A 12,576-nucleotide genomic window follows, 5' to 3' on the forward strand; every position below is an offset into this window, starting at 1 on the left:
GAATGGAGTCGATTGGAGACCCCCCATTGATGTCGACACTGCTCGGCATACTGCTACTAGCTTACTAGCTTGCTATATTGTTGTCTTAACAGTTGGTAAAATAACATGATTAAAATAAATATATATGAGCAATAACATATCGTGGGCAAGCACTACAACCAACTTGTCCGTCTGAAGCTACAATACTGGGATCATTCGTGATTGGGCTACAAACAGTCAAATACTAGGTGAACATGTGTGTAAGACACAAATAAACTTGGATTTCATGCATTTCAAGTGGCATATTTGTAATCATGACGATGTAGTCATGTCTAAGAATGCATTTCACCATGTTAATGTTAATTATTGTTAATACATGTTAATTCCCAGTATAGTGAAAATACCACCGCTCATCCGTGATCAGACTTAGCTGGGGTGCTGCAGCTGAAGAGTATCAAATAGAGAAAAAAAGCGCACAGGGTTGCCAGATGGGATTGACAATTTACAGCCTAAACTTTCTATAACCTCAAAATCAAGTAGCCCATTCGGCGGTAACCCGCCCCATCTGGCAACCCTGGACGCAACTCTGGACGCGAAATGCATTTTGGGAAATAGGAACCGAGCTAGTGTCCATCAAAACCGACTTAAATTTTACCGGAAATAACTGCTCGCCTACTAAATTTCTCACATACTCAAATCTCGCATACTGTACAGTTCGAACGTACTACATACTCAAAATCTACGTCATATCTAGTATGAGTAGTATGCTAGTACGCTATTCCGAACACAGCCAAAGACTAAGACTAAATCTAAAATAGCTGACAAAATTAACACTGGTGTGCGCGCATGTGTACTGGAGCAGTCATGGCAGCCTCTAGTCCAATCACATTACCTAGTCGCTCTAAGACGTTGAACCCAGTGTGAGCAAGTTTACGAACGCAGCACCTGAGATTCCGAACCTGAGATTACTTCAAATAAAAATAAGAGATTTGCACGTGCAGTACAACATCGTTGTACGGTACACATGCAAACCGAACCGAACGGCCAAATGGATTTTCGGTATGAATCCGTGAACCGTTCCACCCCTACTATGCACCCATTCCCTAACCGTTACACCCCTACTATGCACTATGATAGATATTAGACGTTATACACTATGCACCCATTCCCTAAACAAGTCTTTCCATCCATATCCTTGTTCCCCATACAGGAACCGCTTATTGCTTTTATTGTTATGTTTCTAACTCTCATAGAAAAGAAAAACAAAATGTTTGTATGAAAAATAACCAAAGTCTTGTGTGTTTCAGGGTAGTGATGCAGATGTGGGGTTATTTGAATCAAAGTTCTTGGGTCTGGTTCAAACCCTGCTGAAGGACCCGGAAGAGAAGCAACATTTCTTTCAGGTGAGTGGACAACAATACCCAGGATGCACAGCTCTGACAGGGACATGACAGAGGTCTGTTCCTATTCTGTTTTGGGTGAACACTGTTAGAAAACAACCTCATTGCCTTTTCCCCCCTTTTTTTTCTCTCTCACTTTCAGGATGTTTTCCCTATAAAGTTTGGCCCAGGCTACGACGCAGCAGTACAGACCCTCATGTGGAAGTTCCTCTCACGACTTGAGAAGCTACTTCCACAACAAAACCTCCAACAAGTACTGAAATTACAATACAACTTCGAAGTTCAGAACTATTTATTGATGAATGTATTGCTTTTACCATTGGATTATTTTGGAAGGATTTGCTTCTAACCTAATCAATGTGTTCCATCTCAGGTTGCCTCCCTGCTCAGCGATGTGCCTTCTGTTCTGGAGGAATGTGTGGACCCTGTGTGTCACTCTCAGCAGCTGAAAACCCTGCTTCAGTACCACAGAGACCTCGGCCAGCTTGACCAAGATGGTAGGTGTCCTTTCAGTAGATGGGTCAATGACGTGACGTGTACATTTTGTGTCCAAATGTAATATTTTCTAAAAATGTACAATTAATGTATATATACATTATGTTAACTAACACTATTTGCTCTCCTTTATTGAATACACAAAGAGTTTATGGTGATTTGTTACAAATTCAGGCATTTTCATCTCTTTAAAGAGTTGAAAAGTCATTCGGTACAACCACCCGAACACAAATGCAACCACCTAATGTGCCATTAAAATATCTAAAATTATATTACAACTATTATATAAACATTCTGGCATGATTTTATAAGTGTTTATAACAATATACTGCAAAATGGTTAAGGATTTTTATGTAGAAATGTTTGCTTTCCTCAAATCATTTTGTCACGAAAATTCATTTCACCGATATCATTCGGAGCAACCAATTTCAAGGCACCATTTTGGATCAAATGAACTGATAATCATCATGGCCCAGTAGTTCAAAACTTTTAATCCCTATCTAATCGGATCAGATTTGGATTTTGGGTTAGAGTTAGGGTCAGGGTTAGGGTTCAAAACCAAAAAACAGGATTAGGATCAGTTTGATATCTGATGAATGAATGAATGAATGAATGGACTTTATTGTCATTGCTACAGTACAGGTACCAAACAACGAAATTTAGGAGGGGTGGCTCCCCTGGTGTTAGGAAAGGGAAAAAAAAAAAAAAAACTTCACAAGAAGGGAAGGAGCTGGTTTACATAAATAAAGGCTATGTACACAATCCACTGTACTATACTGTACAGATAGACGACTAGGGTTGTCATATTGCACAATAGTATTGTTTCACGTTATTTAAAGTGTCACAGTTTGCAGGCTTGAAATGTACATGTTTGTGCCTCAGCACTACACCTGATTTTTTCAGTCCAGCAGCTGCCATACAATCCGTCCAGACTGTCCAGGGCCCAGAACTTAGGTCTTTGCTGTGTTCAGGGCCTGGACGGCCCTGTGGTAGAATCAGGAAATCAAATCCAAGCTTTAATCTGGATCAAATCTTCAAAACGGGTAGTTCAAACCGACAACACAGGACTCAGTTTGATCCCAAAACAATTGATTATCTTGATCCCACCAGAAGGGTGGATTTCCAGTGGATTACCAGTGGATTGTTGACTGAAATAATACACAATTTCTAGCCTTCATGGCAAATCTATTTTATTTTTCATTTTTTGGTCACGTTTGTGGTGGCCTATTTTGTTTTCAACCAAATGTTGATGACATACATTTTTATGCTCATAAAAGTATCATAACAAAGATTGTCAATCACAAATGTAATTTAGATTAAAGAAAAAATATCTTAAACAATAAAAAAGTCCATCATCTGTCATCACCTTTCAAAAGTAATTGCAGACAATAGCATCTGGCATTGTACCACCACTCAGTCTCTCATTTAGAGGGAAATGTCCTTTACTTGATTACTTGATATTCAGGATCTAGTAATCTTGAAAAGTCTGAATCTGGAGGGGTGCTTAGGTGGCGTAGTGGATTAAGCGCTGACCATTTACCGCACGGCTCCCGGTTCGATTCCAGCCGCGGACATATCCTGCATCTCTCTCACCCATCCTTCCTGTCATAATCTCTACGATATCTGTCATTAAAAAGAAAAATATGAGTGGGACTGCCCCACTCAGAAAAAAATACTTTAAAAAAAGTCTGAATCTGGATCAGGTTGATCCTATCCTGAATTGCTTTGAAATACTGGGACAAAATCTGTCCGAGTTGTCTGATCCTGGATCACAAAAAAATTGAATTTAAAATCTCATCGGATCTGATTAAGATTAAACGTTTTGAACTACTGGGCCCATGTGACAGGATATGACATCATTAATACCCCTGCAGCAGACCCTCTGAGTGAGAAGAAAAGTAGCCAGCTCTCTCTTAAATGTTTGATGAATGCACTTTTCCGCTCCCTGTTATGAATGTCCTGAAATATCACATCATTCGGTACAACCGTTAAAACACACTGAAAATGTTGAAATATTTTAGAAAGATATATTTAATATGAATTCTTATATTGCTAAGTTCAAGCTCAAGGTCAAGTTCTCACATAAGTAGCTAAACATGCGCCTGTTTTAACTGTTTACTTGAAGAAAATAATTCAGTACAACCTAAAATAATCATTCGGTACAACCAGAAATCTGTTGTAAAAAAACGAATAATGACAATCTATGTTAGTCCTATTTACACATTTGCAAAATATAAAATATATTATGAATGGAAATGTGTTATGCGTAATTTAACTTTTTTACTTTTTGAACTTATGAAAACCTTATCCGTCATTGACCCAGATACAGGTTCATGTTTAATCACAGATTTATACAATTTATTTATATATGTCATGAGATAACTTGCCTTTTTCCTCTCTTTCAGACACTCCCAGCGATGGCGGTGGCATTTTCTCAGCCCTCTGTCCTCCTCCTGTCAAACAGGTCATGCTTACCAACCAACAGACACAGTCAGAAACTAATATATTATCCATGAATGTCTACATGGATTCATTCAGCAATGAATTGGAGGTGGAAGTTGTGGAAGTTGAGACAGAGCACAAAGCGGTGAAAAGTGGGTCAAGTATGGATATAAAAGAAGGAGAGGAGAGCAGTGTAGAGGAGGAATGTGAGAAAGACGTGGTGAACACGGAGCCTGTGGCTGGACAGGCAGTAGCTTTAGCAGCTTGTGTACGGATTAGGCCGAAGCAGGGTGACGAGCCCGAAGATGGCGGCACAAAGATGGTTATCGGAGAAGATGGTATGGCGGATAACAAAATGAAGAAGAGAAAAAAACCAAAAACAAACTCAACGCAGCTGCAAGGAACAAGCGGCTCCAACACGCTACTGCCTTTGGCCTCTGGACCAGTGAAAATAAACAGAGGCCTGAAAATGAAGAGAGCCCTGTTGGCAACTGAAACTAAGCTTTCTAATACTGGGGCTAAACGTCCTTCACTCGCCCACAGGCTCCCTAACCTAGACAACATCTGCGGTCTGTGTGGGAAGATGTTCACCCGTTACTCCGACATTATTCGACATCAGAGGTCCCACACAGTGCCGTACCAGTGCTTCAAGTGTTATAAACGCTTCCCGGACAGTTCTGGTTTGAGGGAACATCAGCAAACCTTGTGTGTCGGGGGACAACAAGAAAAAGCACCCAAACAGTTCAAGTGCACATTGTGTGAGTGGACCTTTGCTAGCTCTTCCCAAATGAAGAGGCACATGAAATCCCATTCGAATGAGCGGCCGTATCAGTGTAGCAATTGCGAGAGCACTTTCAAGCACCTGAGCAGTGTGAAGGCTCACGAAGAGGCGTGTCTGTTTGCGAGTCGGCAGCGAGGCGAGGCTCCCTCTGGAGGGAGCGGTAGTCCTCCAGCTACGGGGCAGAACGAACCACAGCCGTCCAGCAGCTCGCTCCAGAAACCATCACCTGAGGAAAACGAGTCGACGGGTAAAGTACAACTCAACTCAACACCTGTGGACAGTGGCGCCGAAGTAGGACCATCACACCAATGTCCTCGGTGTAAGAAGTCCTTCCAGACTCCCAACTATCTGTTGATACACCAGCAAATCATGTGTGAGGCCTCAGAACCTGAGCAATCACAGAGGTTGTCGTCTAACACAATCGGCAAGGCGGGGCAGTCGCAGAAAGCAGAGGAATCCCTGGCGCGTCGAACATGCCCGGTATGCAGTAAGGTTTTGCAGCGTCCTGCGTTAATGGAAAAGCACATGAGAACCCACACAAACAGTGAGGGCCACACCGACAGTGTGGGTCCCTATCAATGTCTGTACTGTGAGAAGACTTACAAATCTGCCGTAAACTTAAACAAACACAATGAGACGTGCAGGAAGGATAGCCCTTCGAGCCAACGAGAGCCTCCAGCTAGTGGTGAGATTGACCAAGGGCCATTTTGCAGTACAATCCGGAAACAGTCACTTGAGGAAGCAAGTGATGTCCCTCTTCAGACAGGAGACAAGGACAGTGATGTGTCCACCAGCGCACCCCAGGGCCCGTCATTCCTCAGTGTGACCAAAAGACCAAAACACGTTAGGTCCTGTCGGGTTTGTGGTAAAAATATAGTGGGATACATGAAATATCACATGAGATCGCACTCAGAGAAGCGCCCACACTGTTGTCCTCACTGTGGGTTGAAGTTTAAGTTTCACTTTGGATTGAGGAGGCACATGAAAAAGTTTTGTAAGGTGCGACGAGAAGATCCCGTCGAGCGGTCGAATGCAACGAAGGAAAGGAAAACCTCAAAGTGTGACGAATGCGGAAAGGAATTTGGGCTCAAATCAACGCTGAAAGCACACAAACTTACCCACAACCCACTCTACTGTGCAGAGTGCAGGAAGGTTTGCCCAGATTCAGAAACGCTAGCAGTACACAACCTTAAGCACAAACCAGTCCAATGCACCATGTGCGAGAAGAGCTTCACTGTGACAAGATTCCTCAACAAACACTATCAGGACGTCCATGAGTTCAGCGGACCGTTTGTCTGCACCCACTGTCACAAGAGTTACTCTGACTTAGGAGCTTTCATCAGACACGAGAGGACTCACACCGGCGATCTCCCGTTCCAGTGCTCCCATTGTCCGAAGGGATTCAACGAGTATCAAACACTTGTTATACACGAGAGGAAACACACCGGTGAGAAGCCGTACCTGTGTTGGGAGTGCGGGAAGGCCTTCAGGTCCAAGGGGGTGTTGGAAAAACACACGGCTCATCGTCACGTTTCTCAGGAGAAACCTTTGTCTTGCCCCCAGTGTGAGAAAACCTTCTGGATAAAAACAGCCTTAAACCAACACGTAGACACGCACCACAAGGGTGTGCGCTACCCGTGCTCCTACTGTGGGAAGCTGTTCTTAAGCCGGTCTGCGTTGGTGAGGCATGATCTGATTCACACAGGGGAGAGACCCTTTTCATGCACTCACAAGGATTGTGGCAAGACTTTCAAATCGAATTCCGAACTGAAGGTACACACGAGATATCACACTGGTGAACGGCCGTACAAGTGCAACGTCTGTGGAAAGGGCTTCGTTCAAGCCCACTATCTCACAACCCACCAGCGAAGTCATACGAAGGAAAGGCCCTATGCATGCACCCTCTGTGATAAAGCGTTTACCACAGGTAACCAGTTGAAGAGACACAACATGGTGCACACAGGGGAGGAGCCCTACAAATGTCTGGAATGTGACAAAGCTTTCAGCCGTAGACACAGTTTACAGGATCATCTGGAAAAATACCAACATACTAATTGAACATAATTTTAGATTTGGTACAATTGTAATTGTGCATAATGTTGTATTGCACTGTATTATAGTGTTCATTGTTCATTGTTCATTGTTCATTCATGTGGTGAATGTAGAAGTCGCCACCATGTTCTACTGAAAACGAATTCCAGCTACTTTGGTGTGGCAATAAAAGGATCTTTCATGTTGTATGGATATAAAAGAAGGAGAGGAGAGCAGTGTAGAGGAGGAATGTGAGAAAGACGTGGTGAACATGGAGCCTGTGGCTGGACAGGCAGTAGCTTTAGCAGCTTGTGTACGGATTAGGCCGAAGCAGGGTGACGAGCCCGAAGATGGCGGCACAAAGATGGTTATCGGAGAAGATGGTATGGCGGATAACAAAATGAAGAAGAGAAAAAAAACAAAAAAAAACTCAACGCAGCTGCAAGGAACAAGCGGCACCAACACGCTACTGCCTTTGGCCTCTGGACCAGTGAAAATAAACAGAGGCCTGAAAATGAAGAGAGCCCTGTTGGCAACTGAAACTAAGCTTTCTAATACTGGGGCTAAACGTCCTTCACTCGCCCACAGGCTCCCTAACCAAGACAAAAAAAAAAAAAAACAGAGGAATCCCTGGCGCGTCGAACATGCCCGGTATGCAGTAAGGTTTTGCAGCGTCCTGCGTTAATGGAAAAGCACATGAGAACCCACACAAACAGTGAGGGCCACACCGACAGTGTGGGTCCCTATCAATGTCTGTACTGTGAGAAGACTTACAAATCTGCCGTAAACTTAAACAAACACAATGAGACGTGCATGAAGGATAGCCCTTCGAGCCAACGAGAGCCTCCAGCTAGTGGTGAGATTGACCAAGGGCCATTTTGCAGTACAATCCGGAAACAGTCACTTGAGGAAGCAAGTGATGTCCCTCTTCAGACAGGAGACAAGGACAGTGATGTGTCCACCAGCGCACCCCAGGGCCCGTCATTCCTCAGTGTGACCAAAAGACCAAAACACGTTAGGTCCTGTCGGGTTTGTGGTAAAAATATAGTGGGATACATGAAATATCACATGAGATCGCACTCAGAGAAGCGCCCACACTGTTGTCCTCACTGTGGGTTGAAGTTTAAGTTTCACTTTGGATTGAGGAGGCACATGAAAAAGTTTTGTAAGGTGCGACGAGAAGATCCCGTCGAGCGGTCGAATGCAACGAAGGAAAGGAAAACCTCAAAGTGTGACGAATGCGGAAAGGAATTTGGGCTCAAATCAACGCTGAAAGCACACAAACTTACCCACAACCCACTCTACTGTGCCGAGTGCAGGAAGGTTTGCCCAGATTCAGAAACGCTAGCAGTACACACAACCTTAAGCACAAACCAGTCCAATGCACCATGTGCGAGAAGAGCTTCACTGTGACAAGATTCCTCAACAAACACTATCAGGACGTCCATGAGTTCAGTGGACCGTTTGTCTGCACCCACTGTCACAAGAGTTACTCTGACTTAGGAGCTTTCATCAGACACGAGAGGACTCACACCGGCGATCTCCCGTTCCAGTGCTCCCATTGTCCGAAGGGATTCAACGAGTATCAAACACTTGTTATACACGAGAGGAAACACACCGGTGAGAAGCCGTACCTGTGTTGGGAGTGCGGGAAGGCCTTCAGGTCCAAGGGGGTGTTGGAAAAACACACGGCTTATCGTCACGTTTCTCAGGAGAAACCTTTGTCTTGCACCCAGTGCGAGAAAACCTTCTGGATAAAAACAGCCTTAAAACAACACGTAGACACGCACCACAAGGGTGTGCGCTACCCGTGCTCCTACTGTGGGAAGCTGTTCTTGAGCCCATCTGCGTTGGTGAGGCATGATCTGATTCACACAGGGGAGAGACCCTTTTCATGCACTCACAAGGATTGTGGCAAGACTTTCAAGTCAAATTCCGAACTGAAGGTACACACGAGATATCATACTGGTGAACGGCCGTACAAGTGCAAGGTCTGTGGAAAGGGCTTCGTTCAAGCCCACTATCTCACAACCCACCAGCGAAGTCATACGAAGGAAAGGCCCTACGCATGCACCCTCTGTGATAAAGCGTTTACCACAGGTAACCAGTTGAAGAGACACCACATGGTGCACACAGGGGAGAAGCCCTACAAATGTCTGGAATGTGACAAAGCATTCAGCCGTAGACACAGTTTACAGGATCATCTGGAAAAATACCAACACACAAATTGAACATAATTTTAGATTTGGTACAATTGTAATTGTGCATAATGTTGTATTGCACTGTATTATAGTGTTCATTGTTCATTGTTCATTGGACAAAGCTTTCAGCCGTAGACACAGTTTACAGGATCATCTGGAAAAATACCAACATACTAATTGAACATAATTTTAGATTTGGTACAATTGTAATTGTGCATAATGTTGTATTGCACTGTATTATAGTGTTCATTGTTCATTGTTCATTGGACAAAGCTTTCAGCCGTAGACACAGTTTACAGGATCATCTGGAAAAATACCAACATACTAATTGAACATAATTTTAGATTTGGTACAATTGTAATTGTGCATAATGTTGTATTGCACTGTATTATAGTGTTCATTGTTCATTGTTCATTCATGTGGTGAATGTAGAAGTCGCCACCATGTTCTACTGAAAACGAATTCCAGCTACCTTGGTGTGGCAATAAAAGGATCTTTCATGTTGTATTAGTTGAAATTGTACTTATGGCAATGTCATGATGTATAATTATAAATAAAGTTATTTTGAACCTACAAGGACTGCATGTTTTTATAGCAACTGACATGGCCAAAGTTAGACAAACTTCCATTATAAGAGAACAATAGTGTAACTATTCTGAACCAGTCTGTTTCTGCTGGAAGGGTTAGGGTTAGTTAGGATTGGAGTGTCTAGAGGTATTTTCTGCATGTGTTCAGAATGGGCTGTATGGTGACTGTGAATGGGCTGTATGGTGACATTGTCAAAACAGAACATGGCTACTAAACGCCTAAGCAAGTAAAAAGTACTTGCGTACTACGGCCCGATCCGTCTGCCAGGGTGGGTCCACTACTACCAGGTACTACTACTGCAAGTGGAAAGTCATATCAGATATAATAATAATTCAGTTCACTACCAACATCGTAGACGAGTTGCCTGTGACGACATCGCTCAAAACAGAACAAAATCTTGTCCGTCGGGAAGTCAGAAGACAGAAATATGTTGTCCGTCATATGAAGACAGAAATAAAAGGTAAAGGCAAGTGTGTCTGGAAAAGTACAATTCTGACTCCAAATCAACAATGTCTATAGGACCATGCCCATCTCCAAGATCATCAATAAGACCTACCTTTAAGTGAGCTCAATAATATGCACATCATGTACACAATTCTACTGACTGTAGTTCTACTGTAGTTGTGTATTGAAAGAGAAACACTCCATCTGGATCTGAGGAGGAACATGACTGATATCCAGAGATCACCTCTGCACTAATAGCCTGCAGTACCGGTATATTACATTATTTCTAACGCTAATTTTTCTAAGCAATAAAAGACCCAGGTAGTTAAGTATATTACAGGCAATACACCGTCATAAACCTCAGGCAAAGATAATAATAATGAAAATAAATAATAATGCTATGTCCAAATAAATGTTTTGGGGTTTCAGTATATGTGTAATATAAAATGAAGAAAGCCATTTACACCCGTGAAGGTAAGACTGTTTTTCAATACTGTGTTTCAGTGAAAAACATGTTTTTGCGGCATTTGTGAAAAAACGAATATATATCTCAACTGTATAGTTACAGGTCAATTCCAACTTTGTGTTTTTATTGTCAGTTCTAGAATATTGACATCTCTGAGAACTTTACAACCAAGTTTCTTTATTAGTTCACCATCGTTTTCTAACTGAATTTAACACGCTTGTCAACACACAGATGTTGAAATCTGAATGTTGTGTTCTCTTCCATGAGGAAGAAGAGTGAACTATTGGATTTGATCATCTGGGCAGCAGCATTCGTTCTCTCCTTGAACCATTCTCCTTGAATCACATTTCTTTTAATTGTAATAATGTCTTATTCATATATTATATTGTATATATTCGTATATGTGTTACGGTACATGTGGGAAAACTAGGGTTAGGGTGACTTGGTGGTACATGCTCATGTCAAACCCAATCCGTAACTGGACCCTCTAAATCAAAAATCTGATTAAAAGACCCGAACTACCCACTGTACATACTTTGTGTTTTGTCCCCCGCCCCCACCTGTGGTGTATGTCCCCACCTGTCCTACCCGCTGTACATACCTGATGTTTTGTTGTATTGTATATCTAGTATTGTTCTTCCCATGATGGATGTATTTTTATCTTGTAGATAGTAATAGTTATTTGTCTGTATTATCTTGTAGATAGTACTAGTTTTTTTTTCTTTTCTTTTCCTGTCTGTCTTACATGTAACGATGAATTGAAAATCAGGGACCCCAATTGAAATAAGCCAGTGGCTTTCTTGGGTTTTTATCCTTTTAGTTGACCTTGTATGTAATATGTACTTTCATGTACCTACTTCTGCAAATCTTCTAATAAAGTTTTCAATCAATCAATCAATCAATCAAACCGTAGCACCCTAGCACCTAACCCTAACCCTAGTTTTCCCACATGTACCGTAACATATGTATTTACTTGTTTAAATCTTATAGTAATTATTATATTATTTAGTTATTTTGTTTATCTTTGTTCTATGCCCCTTGGATTGTATGTTTTATTCTTGTTTTATTATGTCGTTTATATTATTGCTGTTGTGTGTTTTATTGATCACTATTGTTATATTCTTGTTTTTATGCTGTATGGATGTTAAAGCACTTTGAGCTGCAACGTTTGCAGAAAAGGTGCTATACAAATAAAGGTTATTAAAGGTGATTCTATATACAGATACAGGTCGATACAAGTGGATGAGATACTCAGCTGCACAGTGTGAAATGAGTCTTATAATATGGTTAATAGAATTAAAGGCTACGGAGATTTTTGGTCTCTATCCCCTCCAGAGAAGAGTATAATATATAATATTATTGTTATTATTTATTATAAGAAGACTATGGTCATATATATATCATTATATAATAATACAGCCTGGTCTCACACGGCAGACGTCAGAATTGGACGTTTGTCCATCGCATCCAAACGTCGAATTCCGACGTGACATTGGGGAAGCTCGTTCTGAAAGCGCAGGGGTGCGCCTGTTATGTGCGCCTGTCGGGGCTTCTCTCGGGATTATTCCATTTTGAATTGCACTTGCATTAATTAGTTATTCCAATTGCACTTGCATTAATTAGTTATTCCAATTGCACTTGCATTAATTAGTTATTCCAATTGCACTTGCATTAATTAGTTAGGCCACATTTTGAGATACAACCAACGGAGAGGGTTAGGGTTACCCTAACCTTAACCCTAACCTTAAC

General features: G+C 42.0%; 1 protein-coding gene across 1 annotated transcript in view; it reads left to right on the forward strand.

Annotated features, from left to right (window-relative positions):
- Positions 1-8,668, forward strand: part of LOC308149572 (uncharacterized protein) — a 29,216-nt gene extending 20,548 nt beyond the window's left edge. The window contains exons 4-7 of the mRNA XM_080522432.1: positions 1,287-1,382; positions 1,522-1,632; positions 1,753-1,876; positions 4,280-8,668. Of these exons, the coding sequence (XP_080378558.1) occupies positions 1,287-1,382; positions 1,522-1,632; positions 1,753-1,876; positions 4,280-7,155 (3,207 nt within the window). The 3' untranslated portion in view covers positions 7,156-8,668. The remainder of the gene's footprint in view (positions 1-1,286; positions 1,383-1,521; positions 1,633-1,752; positions 1,877-4,279) is intronic.
- Positions 8,669-12,576: the final 3,908 nt, after the last annotated feature.

This window comes from Nansenia antarctica (assembly GCF_963989245.1).
Source record: "Nansenia antarctica genome assembly, chromosome: 2".
NCBI lineage: Eukaryota > Metazoa > Chordata > Actinopteri > Argentiniformes > Microstomatidae > Nansenia > Nansenia antarctica.